A 20,398-nucleotide genomic window follows, 5' to 3' on the forward strand; every position below is an offset into this window, starting at 1 on the left:
CTAAAGTCTAACTATCAAACAATTGATAGTTTATACCCTCTTATTTAATTAATCCCTTTAAGTCACCAAATTAATACCAATTAATTTATGACTTATATTAATCAAATAGCTAAATATTATTCCTTATAATATTTACTCTCTTCTTAACAAATCATCCTTCAAGTTGCTATGGTGAAGGCAACCCAAAAGGACCACGCACCACCGAATATAGTTATAGCCTTAGACACTATTCCAACAGGATCTACATTCTATTTTATGCTTGATTTGCCAGTTGGATGTTGAAACAGGTGTTTATTTGTCTTCTCTACAGGGGTGGGCCTAAGGGTTTCATGGGTGACTGGTGCAACCTCTCAAAAATTTGCAGCACGATGTAAACGATTTGGGAAATTTTTTGGCGTGTTACTCCTAAAATCATGTATACTTACCCTGTGATTTTGTCCTGCATCCATGCTTTATTTCTTAACAACTTTGGCATAATGTGAGTACTTTTTTTGGTGTTTCATGACCAGAGAATATGTGTAACATCCATACTTCGAGGTATATTTTAATTAAGTAAATTATGATTTTAGGGGTTGCCACGACATGATGGAGGCACCACCACGACGTGGCCAAGCGATATTAAACGCATGTCCCCTTTTGGTTCCCACGGTGTAGAGGTATACTGGCCACGGCGTGGCGATCATCTGATTACTAAAACCCTAATTTTTCGGGTTTAAGCCATATTTAAAGGAAATTAAGGGATAGGGTTTGCTCATCCCCAGGCTCTCTTAGTGATTCTTGGAACTTTTGGTGTTCTTGGTAGCTTAGAGGAGAAGAAGAAGAAGAAGAAGGCACTTTAGAGTATGGATTCAGAAAGCAAGCCTTATCATCTTTCCCTTGTGCATTCTCTAGACCTTTGTAAGTGTCCAAGATCCACTCTTTTTTTACTTGCTTCTAGATCTAGGCCTTATGTCCCTTAATCTTCATGGTTTGGAAAATTGGAAGGTTGGATTCCACATAGTTGGCGAGTTTATGGATCCTTGTAGTCATCTTAGTGTTATATGTTCCAGATCTGAGGATCCTGGGACTTTTGGTCCTATGCACAAGCTTTAAGTACATATTTAACATGTTTTTGACCTACAATGGAAGGGACATGCATGCCTATAAAGCTACGATTTTTATGGTCCACTAGGTGCAGGAAACCCTTCTAGAAACTTTGGAGGAGTAATTCTAATAATTAAGTGCTTAATGTGTGTTTACATGACTTGAGTTGTCGTTAAAGACTTAGGGTTTAAGATCTTGACTTATTGAGATGCCTTAATGGATAAAGTGGGAAACTTTATCCATCAAGACCGTGGGAAGGACCAAATATGAGCTTTGGAGCTCTAATAATTATTAGAAAACAGCTTAATATGTTAACTTGTTCAGACAAGTCCCCATGGCTTGACCTTTAGGTTGTCACATCGTGGCGACTAGGTATAGACTTGCTTGTTTTGTCCATATACTGCCACGACATGGCCGATGGATGACCATGTCGTGGCGACTCACTGATTAGGGTTTTTGGGGCTATTGTTGTGACCGTTGACCATGAGATTAACTTGTTGACTTTCTGACTTAGTTGAGTCTTAGTCAACTTGTGAGTTTTGACTTTAGACTAAGGTTGAGCTCTTATTGTCTTATAGGTGACTCGTGGTGTCAGATTTGATCTCGGGAGGAAGCTATTATATTATATGCTTGATTTCGAGCTAAGTTTTCTCATTATGCCTATGGGTCTAAGGTACCAAGGTCGAGCCACTTGATTGTGCTATGTATCATTAGGTTTAGGATGTTGCTATGTTATCGTGGTATGATAGGTATATATACATATATATATATATATATATATATATATATATGTGTGTGTGTGTGTGTGTGTGTTATGGTTACCTGTGTTTGCTTGATATTGTTTATATGTATATGTCGATATGTTGTGGTTGGGTTGAGGCGGTCCAGCTGTGTGCTGAAAGCCAAGAGGCCCGGGCAGTCCAGTTGATATTGCCCAAGGTGAGTGGTCTAACTATTGTCGGCCTTCCTAGGCGAGCCAGTAGACTGTAGGCTTGGGAGAGCGGTCCATGCATACTATGGGCCTTGCGAGGCTGTCCCGGCAGACTGAAGGATCATGCTCACATGCATTGTAATTATAGTTGTTGTGTGTGTGATATTTTTGAAAACTCAATAAGCGTTAGCTTAAAGTTGTAGATTTCAATGTTTCAGATGCATCAGATAATCGAGGAAAAGTGAAGACATAATCGTACACTTCATTCCATGGATTTTGATATTTTGAAGTGCTGTATTGATACTCTAATTTCTTGATGTTTTGGAAAACAACACTTTATTGACTTGATGTTTTTATGAAAATGATTTTGAGAATCAAAAATTTTAGTATAAGTTTTAGGATGTTACAATATGAACGCCTTATGTTAGTTTTTCAATGGCAGATTCATATCAAGTAAGGGCGGCTCAAATATGGCCTGATGCAATGGTATTTACGATTTTTTTAAGTAGTTTCGATGATTCTTAATGATATTATATTTATGGAAGTAGACATAATGAAAAAAAAAATTATTGTTCAATTTGGTGATTTCATTTTCACGTCTTCAAATTTAAGTTTAATCGGCTAGATCAATTTAGGAGTCCTCATCCTTATATACGATAAATTTTGTATTCTTTTTTTTTTTTTTTTTTTTGTATCTTTTAATATTGCATTGGTTGTTAAAAAATATTAGAAATGATTATACCGACAAAATCAAAAACTCCTACATTAGAATCAACGTAGATACGGAGCAAGTAAACAGATTTAAAGATAGATCCTTTAGACAAGCATTACATAATTTTTTATGCAACAAAAATTGAATGAAAAATATTGCCTTTGGGAGCAAGTAAAATATTATTTTATTTAATATTAAACATATAACTAAGTACTGATTTTAAGGAAGATTCTTAGTAGAATCTAAATAAGGTATGTGTACGATGAAGAATCCCAGCACCGCTAAAAGTACTACCTGATAAGCACATAGTACAACTTCTGTTGTTTATTTAGAAACACACATCTGGCCATTCTTTCCATGCTACAAGAAGACGAAGGTGGCGGTGATTGTTCATTGTTACCACCTATGAAGAAAAGGCGAGAAGAAGAAATGGATCCGATCTCTGATCTTCCCGACCCCATTGTCCACCACATCATGTCATTCCTCCCAACCAAAGACCTCAAAAAGATTTCGATCTTGTCCAAGAGATTTTTCTTCCTATGGACCTCATATCCCGTCATTGATTTCGATGAATCAACGTTCAACTTCAATCGACCATCTCAAGGTACGTCCGCCTCTAGAACGGATGAATTTCTGGATCACATTCATAATTCGATTCGGTTGCGTAGAAGTAGAATGGATTATACAGCTATATCTGAATTTAGGGTTAACGCTGATCTGAAAGGAATATCCGTTGATCATAGGCTGGATTCCGCGATCTCCTTTGCACTAGAAAATGGGGTTAAGTTAATTGATCTTAATTTAGGGTTTACAACGTATCAGTTTCCTGTTTCTTTTGCTTCCAGATCGATTAATGTATTAAGGTTAACAGGGTTAAAGTTAGATGTATGTAGCCTAATTCTTTCTTGTCCTTCTTTGAAGACTTTGTCTCTAACTTCCTGTGAAATCTTACGAGACATCGAGTTTTACAGCCAAACCCTTAGAGAAATCGAGCTTCATTGTTGTGTTGTTGAGTTTATAAAGATCAAGGCTCCAAAACTTCATTCGTTTTCCTTTGATTCGGGCACGAAAGACCCTAAGCCTTGTAAGATTGATGTTTTGCAGTGTCAAAACATCGTGTATTTTTCATTAAACAATGTTGTAAACGATCTTGATTGGGTAGAAGAACATACATCCACATTAGGTAAACTTAAAACCTTCATTCTCAATGGATGCCAAGACATCGAACACATTCATGTCTGGAATGAGAAAGTAGAAAGAGTTGAGATTGGAAATTGCCCATTACTAACTTCGATCAGTGTTATGGCGCATTCCCTTGAGTCTTTTGAGTACAAAGGGAGTACTGACGATGATCACATGATTTCCAACATTAGTTTCATAGCTTCAAGATCCATCAAAGATCTGTACATAGAGAATGCAGTCATTACGGATGAATGGTTAGAAACCCTAGTTTCTACGTTGTGTTGTCTCGAGAGTCTAAGGCTCAAGGGTTGTAATTCCTTGAAGAATATTGTGGTTTTACATGAGAAGCTTCGGATTCTTGAGTTAGTAAACTGCCTTGATTTAAAAGAAGCCGAAATTGACACACCACAATTGGTTTCGTTTGTGTATTTTGGGAATATGATCGAGTTTGAGAAGATGGTTACTCGAAGTATTTGCACTGCAACTCTATCTTTAAAACCATGGATTTCTTACAACAATGAATCATTTTATGGATGGAGGAAGTTGCTATCGTTTTTTGGTCATTGCAAGGCTTTGAAATTGATTTGCAATTGTGAGAAGGTATGCTCCTTACTTCGTCTTCTTCTTAAATTTTTGTTTTGAAGTAGATGTTTATATATGGTGTAGGGATTTTTGTAGTTAATGAAATTTCTGTTTCTTTGTGTGTGATTTAGGAACTGATGATGCCTGAAGATTTGAGGGAGAAATTACTTCCACCATTGTATGATCTTCAATGCTTGGAAGTCGAAATAAAATCATTAGAGAGAATCGAAACAGATGTGGTGGACAGCTTGCTATGGTTTTCACCTCTTCCGAACACAATAAGTTTATTTTCTGCTTCTTCATCACGTTCCCAGCTGCAAATGATCATGAAGGTAACAACACATTCTCATATTTCATTCACTCTTTACTAATCATATTTTAATTATATAATCGATCAAATGTCATAGTTTTCAACAATAAGCAAAGTATGACCACTAATTTTTTTTGAACAACGAGGAAATTTTACTTGATGGATGAACAAATAAAGTATGATTATTATTTAATTATACCATTGTGATAAACAAGCGTTTATTCTTCTAAATTTATGTGGAGTTGTTTTATGTCCATATAAACAAATGAAGTATGATTAATATTTTTTTGGCATATACATCAACCTCTCTTAATAATTATCAGCTGCAATGTTTTTTGCACATAAAATTTTGAGTATCTTCTTTCACTTTCTTTTTCTGCATTCTAAAGAAATAGTTAAAGTAGAGTTAACTAGCATGGTTAATTGTTTTCATTGACACATTTTTTCTACATGACATACAGTTTGCGTATGATGAGACGATTAAAGAAGAAGAAGAAAAAGATGTAGAAGAAGAGGATAAAAAGAAATTATGTTGCAAAAGTAAACCTGTAAAATGCTGGAGGCATAACTTAAGGAGGCTGGATATTCAAACAACGGATGTCTCTCCCAAATATGGATCACTCAAATTGGAGAAATACTTTCTTACCAATGCTATGATGTTGGAGTCTCTTTCTTTCAAGATAGGTTTCAATTAAGCTTCAAGATTTCAATTTCTTTTGCTTTAATTAAGGATGATGATAAATTTGTATGTGTTTCTTTTTTCTTCTCATAAGATCCTTAATCCCAACCTCTTAAGATGTTGGTTTGTGGAAATTTTAGACACCCGAAAGTAGTTTGATATAAAAGAGTTGGTATGTCTTTTGTGTATGAATAATTTCATCTTATTGCACCTCATGGGATATTGTTTCGATACAAATTTAGATATCAAAATTCAATGTTTGAAGTTTCACATATATGGTTTTGAACTACCCTACTTAGGTGGGGTATACATGTGTTCATTGAAAAAATGTTTAACTATGAATGATAAAAAAAGATTTAATAACGGTCATACTGTATATGTTAAATATTTATAAAAAGATAACTATGAATGATAAAAAAAAAAATATCATATAACGTATTGACACACCTTGAATTGATATTTGTGATTGAATAATAAAAATCTCAATAATGCTATGTGAACCCGTAAAAACCATGGTTATAAAATTAATTAAATTTTCATAATAAAAACTTAAAATTATTAATCAATTATTTTAAACAAATTATTAATTAAGAGATATTTATTTAGTTATATAAAATTATAATCGTTGATTTAAATAAATACATAAAATTATATCACCTTATAATATATATTAATTTAATTTTAGTTTTTTATTCTAGTGTTATTAATTTAATGTAATTAGAATATGAAATTTAAAATTTAAAATTTATAATGAAGAATAAATTATTAATTTAATGTAATTAGAATGAGAAATTTAAAGTGGAAAATTAATAGAGTGACATGTGGTATGATAGGTGTTATACAATATTAATTAGTTGTGAAACCTATGTATTACATGAGTTAATTTAAAAAATAAATAAATATGAAGGTTTAAATATTTTTAAACTTTGATTATAAGAATATAAGAGAAATAATATATTATTAAAATTGAAATATTTTTTTTAATCTTTTAAATTTAAAAAAAAATAATAAATAAACAAAAGAAACTAATGAACTTTAATTTACGAATTTTAAAATTAGAAGGTAAGTTCATTAATGAAATTGATATCAGTTTATTACTACATTTATTATAATTATTACATTAAAATATTATATGGAATTTAATAAAATCAGAAAACCTATAAAATGATATGTGGAAAAAAAATCAAAATAACCACATAATGATATTTAACAAACTGAATGAAAATGTAATATGTGGTAAAAAAAAAAAAAAAAAAAAAAAAACATTCATTTATTAGTGTAGAGAATTTCTAATATTGTGACACTTGTCAATAGGAAAATAAACTTATTTATTTATTAGAATATAGATTATTATTAGGGCTTAAGAGTGTATAACACAATTTTTTTTATCGAAACTCTACATTAGTTAAACTTAAACAAACTACAAACCATACCACAGATTTACTTCTACAAACATAATAATACTACTAAGATATTATACACAAAACTTAATGAAAAAACCAAAAAAAATCAATACCATAAAACTCATTTATTGGTGAACCGAAGATTTAAGACTATTTATTGTTGAATTAAAGTGTTTATTTGGCCTTTTTTTGTATACGTCATTCTTTGTTGTTATGAATTAAGCATCAGGTTAAAAATTAGTATCCAACTCATCATTGATATAATTTAAGTCATAATTAAATAACATCTCTAATGGTCAACCTTTTTCAATAGGTATTTTTTTATAAATTAACTAATGTATCTTTATCTATTTAAGATATTCTATAACTCTCTCAATTAAATAGTCGTTTTTTAAACACGAAATATATCCAAAATGTCACGAAAATAAAAATGTATAACTACAATTATGTTGGGTTTTTATTTTATATACATAAAATATGAAAAAAAAAAAATATTATGTCATAGTTATAAAAAATAAAAAATGTTTTAAAAACATTATATAGTCGATATAACATTTAAATTTTGTAAATAAATATATATTATATACAATAGAATGAATTATTTAGAAAACAAATAACAAATATTTAAAACTAAAATATATTTAAAGAGTAAAATGAAATACTACTAAAGGATAAGGGCTTAGATGTATATTGATCCCCTAATATAACTTGAGTGATATAACAAAACCAAATAAGTTATCTCCTTTAATGATGGTGACCATTTAATTAAAAATTTTATATATTTATTATAATAAAAGCCAATTTTCTTGCACCATATGCATTTAAACTCTCATTTCAACTTAAAAATCTTTCTAATTAAATATTAATTAGTCACTAAAACTCAAGATTTTTGTAACTTATTTATATGAGCAGTTATATGTAGTTATGATTTCAACTTTAAAATAATTAATCACTACAAATGAAGAGTTTTTTGAACTTACTGTTAGTAAATGGTAATTATTATATTTAAATGGTTGATATAAAATATAAATATTTGACATATGTAGATGGGATTGCTAGAGTTTGATGCATAAGATGGAAAACAAGATGATTTGAGAACACTCAAAACTCTACATTGTTGTGAATGTATTCATATTGAAGGAGAAAGAGAAAATGCAAAATTGGAAGACGCAAATTCATATAAGCGACAACTTTATGTCCCCCATATTTGTTTTCTTGAAAGTTATAATTGATAAAGTTTTGAGTGTTCTCAAATTATTATTTTTTTCTATATAATATGTTTCAATAAATATGATTAAACATAATTTTGATTCTTTGAAAAAGATTCAAAGACTACCAGAACGAATGGAAAAATCTATTGGGCATAAAGATAAAATATTCTCCAATCTGAAAAGAAAAGAGAGTGTTTTAGGATCATGTTTTATGATCATCTTAGTAATTGTGGAATTGTATCACAATGGACTCCTCCAAGAACATCTTAGTGCAATTGTATGACTAAGCAAAACATATTGTTTGTATTAATTGCATTCTCAAATTCACAATATGAATACGGCATCCTTCTTCATTTTTCGAATTGTGAGGAATCACTAGGAATTGCTTAAACTTTTAGGATATATGTTTATCACGTCTTGAAAGGGTTTGAGCACATACATTATCCCAATAAAGTGCATAAGCTTAAGAAGCCTAATTAGAGGCTTAACGAAGCATCGCGAAATAGGAATCTACACTTCCATGAAAAAGTCAAACAATATTGATTTTTAGAAGTCCATTTGATTTCTGACTTCATGTTAAAGTTAGTGGCAGCATAGTTGTTATGCTGGTATTGCATGTTGACAATACTATTCATAGGGAATGATGTCTCTAGTTTGCAAGTTGCAAAAGTTGGGAATTATTTTGATATAGTGGACATAAGGGAGTGGACACTCATACTTCAATACAAATTTAAAGGTTTAGATTGTATAGTTTAATAGAAATTTGTCAAATGCATATATGAATAGCATGTTGAAATATTTCAACATTGGAAATTCTATATATAGAAATATTATAGTAAGAAATTGAACATATATTAGACCCTTGTAATAATAAGTCGAGTCTTATATGCTTCGGATATAGGATCGATTACATATGCTATATTATTCGATTATTATATTTTTCAGATGCTTTTAGCGTTATGTGAAAATGATTAGAATTACATCTGACTGAAGTTGTCAAACAACTGTTAAGAATGTTCTAATGTTTTACCAAAGAATTGGTTACTTGTGGACAGTTGGAAGTATGGTATTGTTAGGATTGACCCTAGTGACATGTTCTAGATTGAGAAGATGAATGTTTAGAATGTTGGTCATATGAAAATATGGAAATTTTTCATAATGGGAGATGTTTGTAAAATCTACATGTAAGTTTGAAACTTTAATGCAAAGAAGTGTTCAAGGAGTGTACCTTGAACTCGATACTTCATAACCATGTAATTTTTCAAGAACAAGTTCTAATGGAACATTTTTTTTATATCGAAGGCTCGGTCTATGTGAATTTAGAACCTCGACTTCACAGAAGGTCAGTGCATGTAAAGATGAAATTTCACTACATCTTAAATAAGGGCAAGAATTTCAAATTATGAAATGAGCATCATCGGAGTAATGTCTGGTCAATCTGTTCAAAAGGAAAGACCATCAAGAGGTATAGTATCCACGTACACAACATGGCATGACTGATGTTATCTAATTCAAGTGGTTAGTTGATTACTTGAAATATTATATAATGAATAAATTCATAATTTTTAAGGTGATTAAATAAATATGGATTTATTTATAATAAATATGTATGATACCATAGTTAATTAATTTATTATTGTGTTTTAATTTTCATGTTTTACTTCCCTGAGTAATTTAAATACTATTCAAAATTCCACGGTTGTTCATACTTTTGGAAGTAAGTAGTGAATTAAAATTATCATGAATCAAATTGTAGAATGTCCATATAGATTGGACATTGCATACATATTGCTAATCAAAATCAAAATCAACCTCCCGAAAGTGAATCTAATTCAAATATGTGGAGGATTTTTGTCATAATATTTTGCATAATCCTTGTGCTAATCATTTGCATAACTCTTTGATGCGTGTGTTGAAGTCGGGCAGTGAAGACAATAGCTCCTTGGAGAACTGGTATCAGTGGCCAGTTGCAGAAAGCTTTTGTTACTGGTAATATTTCTTGAAACAAAAGTGTGATGGTAATGACTTAATGTTAATGCATACGATATGTACCCTGATTGGAAATACAAATGTACTACTACATGTGTTATTAGGTGTTCCAAAGCTAAACCGAATGGAGCTAGAAACAACATGCGAGGATTTCAACAACATTATCGAGACAACAAAAGGTTACACTCTATACAAAGGAACATTATCAAGTGGAGTCGAGATTTGTGTTGCATCAACCAATATGAGGAGTCTCAAAGATTGGTCAAAGTGTGCCGAATTAGGTTTCCGTAAGAAGGTTTTCTTATTTGCAAGTTTGTAATCTACATATATACACTGAACAACAAATAATACCCAAATCCAAATCGATCCACATTTAACCTGTGTAGCTAGCATATGTAACATCCATAAAATTTGTATAACGCAAAATGCTTTGATGTATCAATCGAATTCACTTGATGGTGTAGAATCCCAATCAAATGAATTAGACAAGATGAAATGTAGAATAAGAACACAAAGATTAATCTTCAATGCACACTATTATTGAATAGTCGGGTACATAAGATTCTTGATTACAATTGGCTCTCTCTTGTTTCTCTCCAAAATCACGTTCTAAGCAATATGGCAGCCCCCAAAACGTCCCACACTCCGATCTAGGCTAAAATAACACTATTTATACCTAGACCTAATAACCAAGGCCCAACCCAAATCCCAAACAAAACAATATTAAGCCTAACCGAAATCACATGTGATTTCGATCCAAACAACACCAAAACATGGTGTTTTCGGTCCTAGACCGAGAACTCTAATAGCTTATGAAAAGCAAAATATAAACCACAATTTATGACCTAACAATCTCCCCATTGGTTTATAACTTTCTTTTCACTTAGTATAAACCATAATTTAGTCATAACAATATCCCCCTTGGTTTATTGCTTTCTTTTCACTTAGTCTTCCTTGATATTTGGCTTTCAGCCCTAATCTTCGATTTCTTCACAACTTCAAGATGAACATACGAATTTCTACATGAATGAATTTATCTTGAACAGTTGGACTTCCTTCAAAGAATTGACCTTGAACGCACATTGGGTGTAAAGGCCTCTTGTAAAGATTTTTGAAAATCATAAAATTTAAAATCCAAAAATATGTTTATTTCAGCTTGATTTCCTTTTTAGAAAAATCAAAAATCCAAAAATATTTTTATTTTTATTTTGAGCGTATTTTTTAATTTTATTTTTATTTCTTAGTTATTTCTATTTTGTGCAAAGTTTATTTTTACTTTTATATTTTATCTCAAAGTTTCGTTTGTCTTAAAAAGCGCATTAAGAGAGAGAGAGAGAGAGAGAGAGAGAGACTCAAGGAGACTGTATCGGAATTTTCTGAGCAAGGAGAAGAAACTTGGAAAGGAGTTGATGGTCATTACACTTCACTCTATTTTCACAAGGAATTGAAGGATTGTAATTGTACAAATTATCAGTTAGGCAGTATCTTTCTAAGAACTATCGTATTTAAGGAATTAAAAGTATGAAACTATACAGATGTCATGGCACTAGGGCGATGCACCTTGCAAGGCACGATTATCGATGAAAGTCTCGCTAAGGGCTAAGTTAGCTTGTTTAACTTGAAATTTTGTATTGAGGTCTTTGATCTAGTATATACAGGGGCTGACATCAAATAACCATGATTAGTTCTCCGATACTCAACAAATCGCAGTCCATTCCTCTGAGTTCACACATATACTGCGAGTAGCCTCCATTTGAGCCAAGGCTGGCTCCTTGAACAACTATCGTGAGAAGGGTCTTTATGATTCTGTGATCCACATGTACTTTTTAGTCATGGTTATTTTTCAAGACGCGTCGATGATAGTTTAAAATCATAAAATCCAAAAACACCATGTTTTGGTTTATGATTTTGTGATCCACTACGATTTGTTTTGGTTTATACTTGTCAAAAACAAAAAAATTGCTAATTTTAAAACCAAATTCGATCAAAACTCCAAAAATATGAAGAACACGAAGAACAATGGCCAAAGTTTCGTCCAAAATAATTCAAAAACACCCGGAAATCCAATAAAAAATCCAAGAAACTCTTAATATCTTGCCAATTCGATTGATACTGATCCAAGCTCTGATACCGATTATAAAACCCAAAATGCTTTGATGTATCAATCGGATTCACTTGATGGTGCAGAATCCCAATCAAATGAATTAGACAAGACGAAATATAGAATAAGAACACAAAGATTAATCTTCAGCGCACACTATTATTAAATAGTCGGGTACATAAGATTCTTGATTACAATTGGTTCTCTCTTGTTTCTCTCCAAAATCACGCTCTAAGCAATATGGCAGCCCCCAAAACATCCCACACTCCTATCTAGGCTAAAATAACACTATTTATACCTAGACCTAATAACCAAGGCCCAACCCAAAACCTAAACAAAACAATATTAAGCCTAACCGAAATCACATGTGATTTCGGTCCAAAAAACACCAAAACATGGTGTTTTCGGTCCTAGAGCGAGAACTCTAATAGCTTATGAAAAGCAAAGTATAAACCACAATTTATGACCTAATAAAACTCATGAAAATTTAAAACTTTTTCAAGCATCCAAAAACCATTATTATTACGAAATGTTTTCAAAATAGTTTCATATCAGAGTATCCTAGAAATCAAAATCATAAAATGAGAGGAGGTGCATGATCAAGCCTTCGCCTTCCCGCCTCAACCCGACCCTAAGCATATAATCAACATATAGAGAACAACTGCTAGCATATACAAACAACCAGACTGATCTAACAAATCCCTAATCATAGCATCATCTTATATACCAGGATACCCACCTAACAGGTCACCAAACATAGCATCATCCTATATACCAGGATACCGACCTAACTAGTCACTAAACATAATATCACACTATATACCAAGATACAGATCTAACAGATCACTAAATATATCATCATGCGATAACTAGGATAGCAATCCAAAAAGGGCCGGTATTGGTGCTTTCGACCCTGTCAGTATAGTGAGGAAAACTCACCTCACAATGTCGAACTGAACTTAAAAGATCAAACTCCCTAAACACGACTCCAAACTCAAACACCTACAACCACCATTGATCCAATTCCATAAACTGCCAAATTACTAAAATACCCTCAAAAGTCAAACTGGGTCAACCCTTGGTCAAAGTCAAAGTCAATGGTCAAGGTCAACAGTCCATGTTGACCCAACTCGTCGAGTGCAACTTACAGACTCGTTGAGTTCCTTCAGAACTCAGAAAATTGTGAAAACCCGAGTCAACTCGCCGAGTTACTAGACAACTCGTCGAGTCTATGCAGTGTCCAAAAGATTCAGGGGAAACCTTAACCAACTCGTCGAGTTGGCCATGCAACTCGTCGAGTTCTTCCTGTCTTAATGTGTTCAGCTCTTTCCAGTCGATTCCAAGGCCCCAAACTACAGAGCTAGCCTCATGGTACTGAGATACCACGTAAAGTTGCCAACTTTATGTACATGCAAGGCTTCAAAGGGAGTAAAACACTAAAAATAGGCTTATTGATAAGTTTAAGGCATGAAGGAAGACCAAAGCTTGATAAAGCTTGAGTCTTTATGTATTTGAGGGCCTAGAGGAGTCCAGATCTGAACTCCTCACTTCAAAACGTGCTCAATAATATAAATGCCCCAAGGATAAGTGTGACATCCCCAAAATCACAGCCAGAAAAGACCGATTTTGTTTATGCTTTATAAAAATCAGAGTACTTCATTTTATAAAAAGGTTGCGGAATTTGTTCCCAGAAAAACATGGTAAATACGTTATTAAAACATTTTCGAAGAAACGTATTTATTTCATTTTAAAACATTTGGGATGTCATCGTTCATACAGGAACATAAGCATAAACAGAACTTACAATTATTCACACTAGTGGTCTACATCTCTTTAAATCTCTCAGTGTAATGTCACTTCATATCAACACCTGTGGTATAAATAAACTGAGTGGGTCAGGTTGGGAAACCTGGTGAGCACATAGGGATTTCAATCCCACAATGTTATACCATATATATAGTTTAAAATTCACAAACTATACAATTTCACCATACATATATATAAACAACTCTTATCCCACCCCGTCGATCCTCGCAACGAGGCTATCCATACTCTCGGACCTAAGATTAGTCGTTTTACCTACTCCATACTCTCGGATCAGAAATGAACGAATTTACCAAATCCATACTCTCGGACTAGGGACGAATGACTAATCCATACTCTCGGATTAAAGATGAATGATTATGCCTAATCCATACTCTCGGACTAGGGACAATAGCTAATCCATACTCTCGGATTAACGACGAATGATTATGCCTAATCCATATTCTCGGACTAGGGACAATGACTATGTCTAATCCATACTCCCGGATAAGTGACATATACTAACTTCTATTCTCTGAGTTTAACTCACTTGTACTCGTAAGAATATACTACCCAATATTCCTCATATTTAATTTAGGTCTACTCTTTATCCTAAATTATCAAATATAATCAGGTATGTTCTTTAACACGAATTTCAAGCAACATCAATTAACTCGCACATAAACATATAATTAATACTTCAATCAATACTTATATTAAAATCATGTTCATGAAAGGGACTATGCACTCACCTGAGAAGGTGGTGACTCGGTACTCGGACAGCGCTTCGTTTACTTTAAAATAATTTCCTTCGACGAAACCTAGTATTATCACCAATAGATTTTAGTCTATTATTCGCCGAGACTAATTAATAGTCTAGCTATTATTACTATTATATAAGCGTTAAAAAAAATACTTATATAACCCATAATAATAGCCCAAGTATTTATTATATGTTCTTAATAACGTTCATATATTTAAATAAAAACTATATTAAAAATAGCGTAGACGTAGCTCACTTACAGCGGGTTTTATAGAAAACCAGGCTTTGCTTGGAGCAGCGTTTCCGAGCCGAAAATCTCTTCTTCTCGGAGCCGTCGAGCACTCCGGGGCTTCCGCCTCGTGCTAGGGAGGTTCCCTAGGCTTTTCGGGGGATTTCGAGGCTAGAGAGAGGTTCTAGAGAGAGAGTAAAGAGAAGAAAGAATGGGAAAGGTGTGAAGAAAATGAGGGTGGGAGAGGTGGTATTTATAGGGTGAAAATGGCTGAACTTGGTGCCACATGTCACCATCTAGTGGCAAGACTTGGGGAGAAAGCAATGGCCAAGATTGTGCCACATCACCCATTTTCGCACAACACACTTCCGACTTCTAAAATCCGTAACTTTCACATACGACCTCCGTTTTTGACGTTCTTTATATCCACGCGTAGGTAAAAATAATATCTACAACTTTCATTTTGACTTCGTCGGCTAATTCTCGACCGATCTTAAATTTAACAGTACGAGGCGTTTAGACTGTTAAATGACCGCGAAGAATTCGTAACTCCTTCATACGGACTCCGTTTTCGTCTGTCTTTTTACCGTTGAGTTCCTATTAATGAGATCTTCAACTCTCATTTATTTCACGTAAGCCAAAAACCGCTCGAACTAAAATTCGAGTTTCGGGCTGTACACTGCTAAGCCGAATCTTAGAAAAATCATAACTTCCTCATACGAAGTCAGATTTGGGCGTTCTTTTTATCGACGCTCTTAGTTTAACATATTCTACGACTTTTGTTTAGATTGCTAAGGCTAAAAAGTCTTCTATCGTAAATTCACTATTTACGTCTTCCGGTGCTGTGCCGGTTTTGCCGTAAAACTTGGCGGGCCATAACTTCTTCGTTATAACTCAGATTTCGGCGTTCTTTATATGTACGGAAACCTTGTGACATATTCTAAAACTTGGTTAAGACTATTCATTCTAAATAATCTTTTGTCGAAAAGTCATTTTTGACCCCTATTGCCTCTAAATTGACTAGCTCGGATCTGCGGGCGTTACAATAAGCTAGAAATGGCCATAAACTCTTGAATGAAGAGATCTAACAACCAAATGATCAAGGTAATGACTTTTTACATTTAAATGAATGCCAAAACGAAGTAGATGCTGGATCTACAAGCTCCTTCTCATTCCAAGCTTCTAAATCTTCATGTCTCTTCAACAAATGCACCAAACACACACTTTTAGCCTCTTACACACTCAAAGTAAGATGTTAGCTCGATTAGGGTTGGTTCTGGACGTGAAGGATGTAAAGGAGAATGGATGGAGAACTTAAGGTCCTTTAAATAGGGTGAAACCCTAAACTTAGGGTTTTCATATCCATCTTCAAATCGTCGATTTGGGTCCTCCAACTCGTCGAGTAGGTTCTAAAATTTACGCGGGCTAATTACATCCTACACGACAAGTTGGGGCCTCCAACTCGTCAAGAAGGCTTCCTTAATTGCATGAAAATCCCTAAAATCTCATTCCTGGAAATAGGGATGTTACAACATAACAATAACATATGGTTGGTTTTGAATTTTTTATAGATTGATGTGTTGTCACGAGTGAATCACAAAAACTTTGTTAATGTTAACGAGGTACCCAAGGAATTGGACCTCTTGTAACCAAAACTCTCACTTAGAGAACTTGGCATAAAGTCGTTCTCACCTCAAAATCCCCAAAAGCTCTCGAAGATGCTCTTCATGCTTCTCTCTAGTCTTGGAATACACCAAGATATCATCAATAAACACAATAATCGACCAGTCAAGCATCAACCTGCATACCATTCATCAGATCCATAAACACAACAGGCGCATTGGTGAACCCAAATGGCATCACCATGAACTCGTAATGCCCATAACGAGTCTGGAACGTGGTTTTCTCCACGTCCTCCTCTCTCACTCTAACCTGATGATACCCAAACCTCAAATCTATCTTGGAGAACCAAGATGTGCCCTGCAACTGATCAAAGAGGTCATCAATCTGTGGAATGGGATAATGGTTCTTCACCATTAACTTGTTCAAATCCCAGTAATCAATGCACATCTTGTGTGAACCATCCTTCTTCTTGACGAACAGTATCGACGCTCCCCAAAGAGAACTTCTTGGTCTGATGAACTGCTTGCCTAGCAACTTTTGCAGTTGAGATGACAACTCATGCATCTCAGGTGGTGCCAAGCGGTACGGTGCCTAGGAAGTTGGGGCCGCACCCGGCATAAGGTCAATCCTGAACTCGACCTACCTCTCGGGAGGCACACCGGGTCACTCCTCTAGGAATACGTTAACAAACTCTCTGACCACTAGAACCTCTGAAACTGAAATTCGATCCCCAACTCGAGTGTTAACCACGTGAGCCAAATAACCTGCACATATGTGTTTAATATACTTCCGAGCCCTAGGTGTCAAACAAAACCCTGAACCGACCCTGGTGCCCTGTCCATAAATAACTAGTTCTACCCCCACTTAGGGTTCGAACTACCACTCCCTGGCCCTCAAAATCAATCATGGCACGAAACCTGCTCAACCATTCCATACCCACTATCACGCACACATACCCCATGGGAATAGAGATCAGATCAATTGGATAAGTCATCCTGAAGATCTCTAGCACACAACCCTGATATACCGCAGATGTGGAAACCCTGTTTTCGTCGGCAATAGAAACCTGCAACGGACACTCTAACTCCCCAATAGGCATATCAAACTCCCTACTGAATGATCGAGATACAAAGGACCATCTCGCACCCGATTCAAACAACACAAGAGCAGGCAAAGAGTTCACTAGGAACATACATATCATGGACATACATATAAGCATAACATAAAATAGAATCAACAGAATCATAAATAGAAACATACCTGTCACAACATCTAGAGCTGCTCTGGCCTCCTCGGTAGTGGGCTGGAAAGCACAACCCCGAGCCCTCGGGGGCTCCACCCTCCCTTGGTGCCCATCGGTGATCCTCAAAGTAGCTGGCATCAGGGCCTGTGCTGGCTTGGCGGTGAGCAATGGATAGCTGACCTTCACATGGCCAATGTGATCATAATGATAGCAAATCCTAGAACTCAGAGCTAGGAACGGCTGGTGACAATCCCTCGAATAGTTCCCCTCCTTGTCACATTTGTGGCACACACCTGTTGATTGACATGACCCCTCATGAACCTTGCCTCACTCTCCACAAGTGCGGCCCCTCTGCCCTCCAAATCTAGTATTAGCGGCCTTGAACCATTTCAGCATAGGCTACAACTACACTGGGGCCGGTCTCTGCTACCTCGACTGGAGCTCCATCTCAATCTCACACCACCTGGTGGCCTACTGCAACTCCAGTAATGAACGATAACGTTGCATGGATACAAACTGTATGATATCCGTCTTGAGCATGCTCAAGTAACGGGTCATCTGAGCTTGCTCAGAAGCAGCAAACTCAGGACAAAACATGGCCCTATCTGTTAACATCTTGGTGATCTCCATCACCAACCTCTCGAGCTCTACCAGCGGCACATACTTAGAACGGAACATCTCAATAACTTCTCCCAAGACACAGTAGCTCTATGCTCAGAAGAATATGAGCCAGCAACAAGTCCCCACCAATCCTTCGCTCCGGACCTCAGAAGGTTTAGAGCGCACTTGACATTCTGGTCATCTAGGAAAGAACAAGTGAAGAAACACCCCTCAATGTCAGACAGTCACTTCATCGTTGTGATCGGTCCTGAACTCCATCAAAGGTCGAGGGCTTCGTATTTTCGAAGTCTCGATACTAGAAAACTCTCCCAGCACTAGCCCCAGCAACGTCAATGGTTGTGGTGGCTGCACCAGCAGTAGCCTCAGACAACACAACATAACGCTCATCAAAATACTCCACCATATCGGTCTCAATATACACGAACATCTATGGCTCAAAAGTGAGAAACAACCTCCTCCTCGAGGATCTCCCTAATCGTGTGCTCGGACATAGCTGGCCCATCCTGGCTGCCAGCTCCCAATCCTGATCCGGATCCTGCCTCAACTCGTCTCGTCATCACTATACTAAAAATAAATGACCTCAACTCGTCTCATCATCACCATACTGAAAATAAACCAGAGAGATATCCAACAACACACATATCATATCAGGGGAACCAATTGTAATGCCCGTGTTTCTGGGCTACGCATTAATATGATGATGTAATAGTCATGGTCAGCCACTGTAACCTATTTTGAACTAATAAATATCAATTACTTGAATATTATGTGAATTATGTGATTTTATGTGATTATATACTTGTTTGTAAAGATATAATAAAACTCAACGTCAAAAATAAAATGTTAGATAAACCCAATATTGATGAAGAAAGTTGTAATGGTCGTGATAAGGATTCCGGAGATATAAAGAATGTCGAAATCCGAGTTTTAACGAAAAAGTTATATCATGTCAAAGTTTCGCGACAGAACCGGCACGCCACTGCGTGACATAAAAAATGAGTTTATGATACAATAATTTTTAGCCTTATTGATCTAAACAAAAGTCTTAGTGCTTATTAAACCTAGAGCGTGCATAAAAAGAATGCCCAAATCTGACTTCATATGAGGAAATTATGATTTTTCCAAGTTTCGGATTAATAGTACACAACCCGGAGTTCGAATAGTAGATCAAACGGTATTTGGCCGACACAACCTAAACGAGAATTGAAGGTCACGTTAATAGTATCTCATCGGTAAAAAGACAGACAAAAACGGACGTCGGATGAAGAAGTTATGAATTTTTAACAGACTTTTCATGTCCCGGCCTATTAAAAATATAACTTAAAAAATAGAGTCAAAATTAGCCGACGGAGTCTAAACAAAAGTTGTAGAGTACGGTCCCAACTACGTGTGGATATAAAGAACGTCAAAAAAGGATCTTGTACGTGAATGTTACGATTTTTTGAATTCGGGATGGAAAAATGCAAGTTTGGCCAAGGAACGCCATGCACAGAGGGAAGGAGCGCGCTGTGTCGGAAGGATAGGTCTCTGATGCTCCACGTCGCCCCACCTGAATTCAGACACCTGTTCATACGAGCGCCTTGTACACGAGGGAACGCGTTGTGCCCCTTGCAAGAACGCCTTGCACACCGAAGCACAGGCTTCCCTATAAATAGGATGCAAGGCAGCCCTTATTTCTCACCCCTTTCACTACTTCTTTCTCTCCCTACTCTCTCTTTCTTTCTCTCTCTCTCTCTCTCTCTCTCTCTCTCTCTCTCTCTAGCCTCCCTAACCCCCCCCCCCCTTTAAAGCCTAGGGAACCTCCCTAGCATTAGAAGGATGCCCTTGAGCGCCCGAAGACTCCGAGAAAAAGAGCTTTTCGACTCAGAAGCTCTCTTCCAGCAGAGCCTGATTTTTAAGAAAACCTCTTGTAAGTGAGATATGCCTACCCTAT

The 20,398-nt window shown here is 35.4% G+C and overlaps 1 protein-coding gene across 1 annotated transcript; it reads left to right on the forward strand.

Annotated features, from left to right (window-relative positions):
- The first annotated feature begins 3,083 nt into the window (after nt 1–3,083).
- Nucleotides 3,084–5,495, forward strand: LOC145035377 (uncharacterized). The gene is made up of 3 exons (XM_078983924.1): nt 3,084–4,508; nt 4,622–4,822; nt 5,262–5,495. The coding sequence occupies exons 1-3, from the start codon at nt 3,084–3,086 to the stop codon at nt 5,493–5,495; spliced, it is 1,860 nt and encodes a 619-aa protein (XP_078840050.1).
- The last annotated feature ends 14,903 nt before the right edge of the window (nt 5,496–20,398 follow it).

The sequence above is a fragment of the Lactuca saligna genome, chromosome 3 (assembly GCF_052625555.1).
Source record: "Lactuca saligna cultivar CGN05327 chromosome 3, ASM5262555v1, whole genome shotgun sequence".
Lineage (NCBI taxonomy): Eukaryota > Viridiplantae > Streptophyta > Magnoliopsida > Asterales > Asteraceae > Lactuca > Lactuca saligna.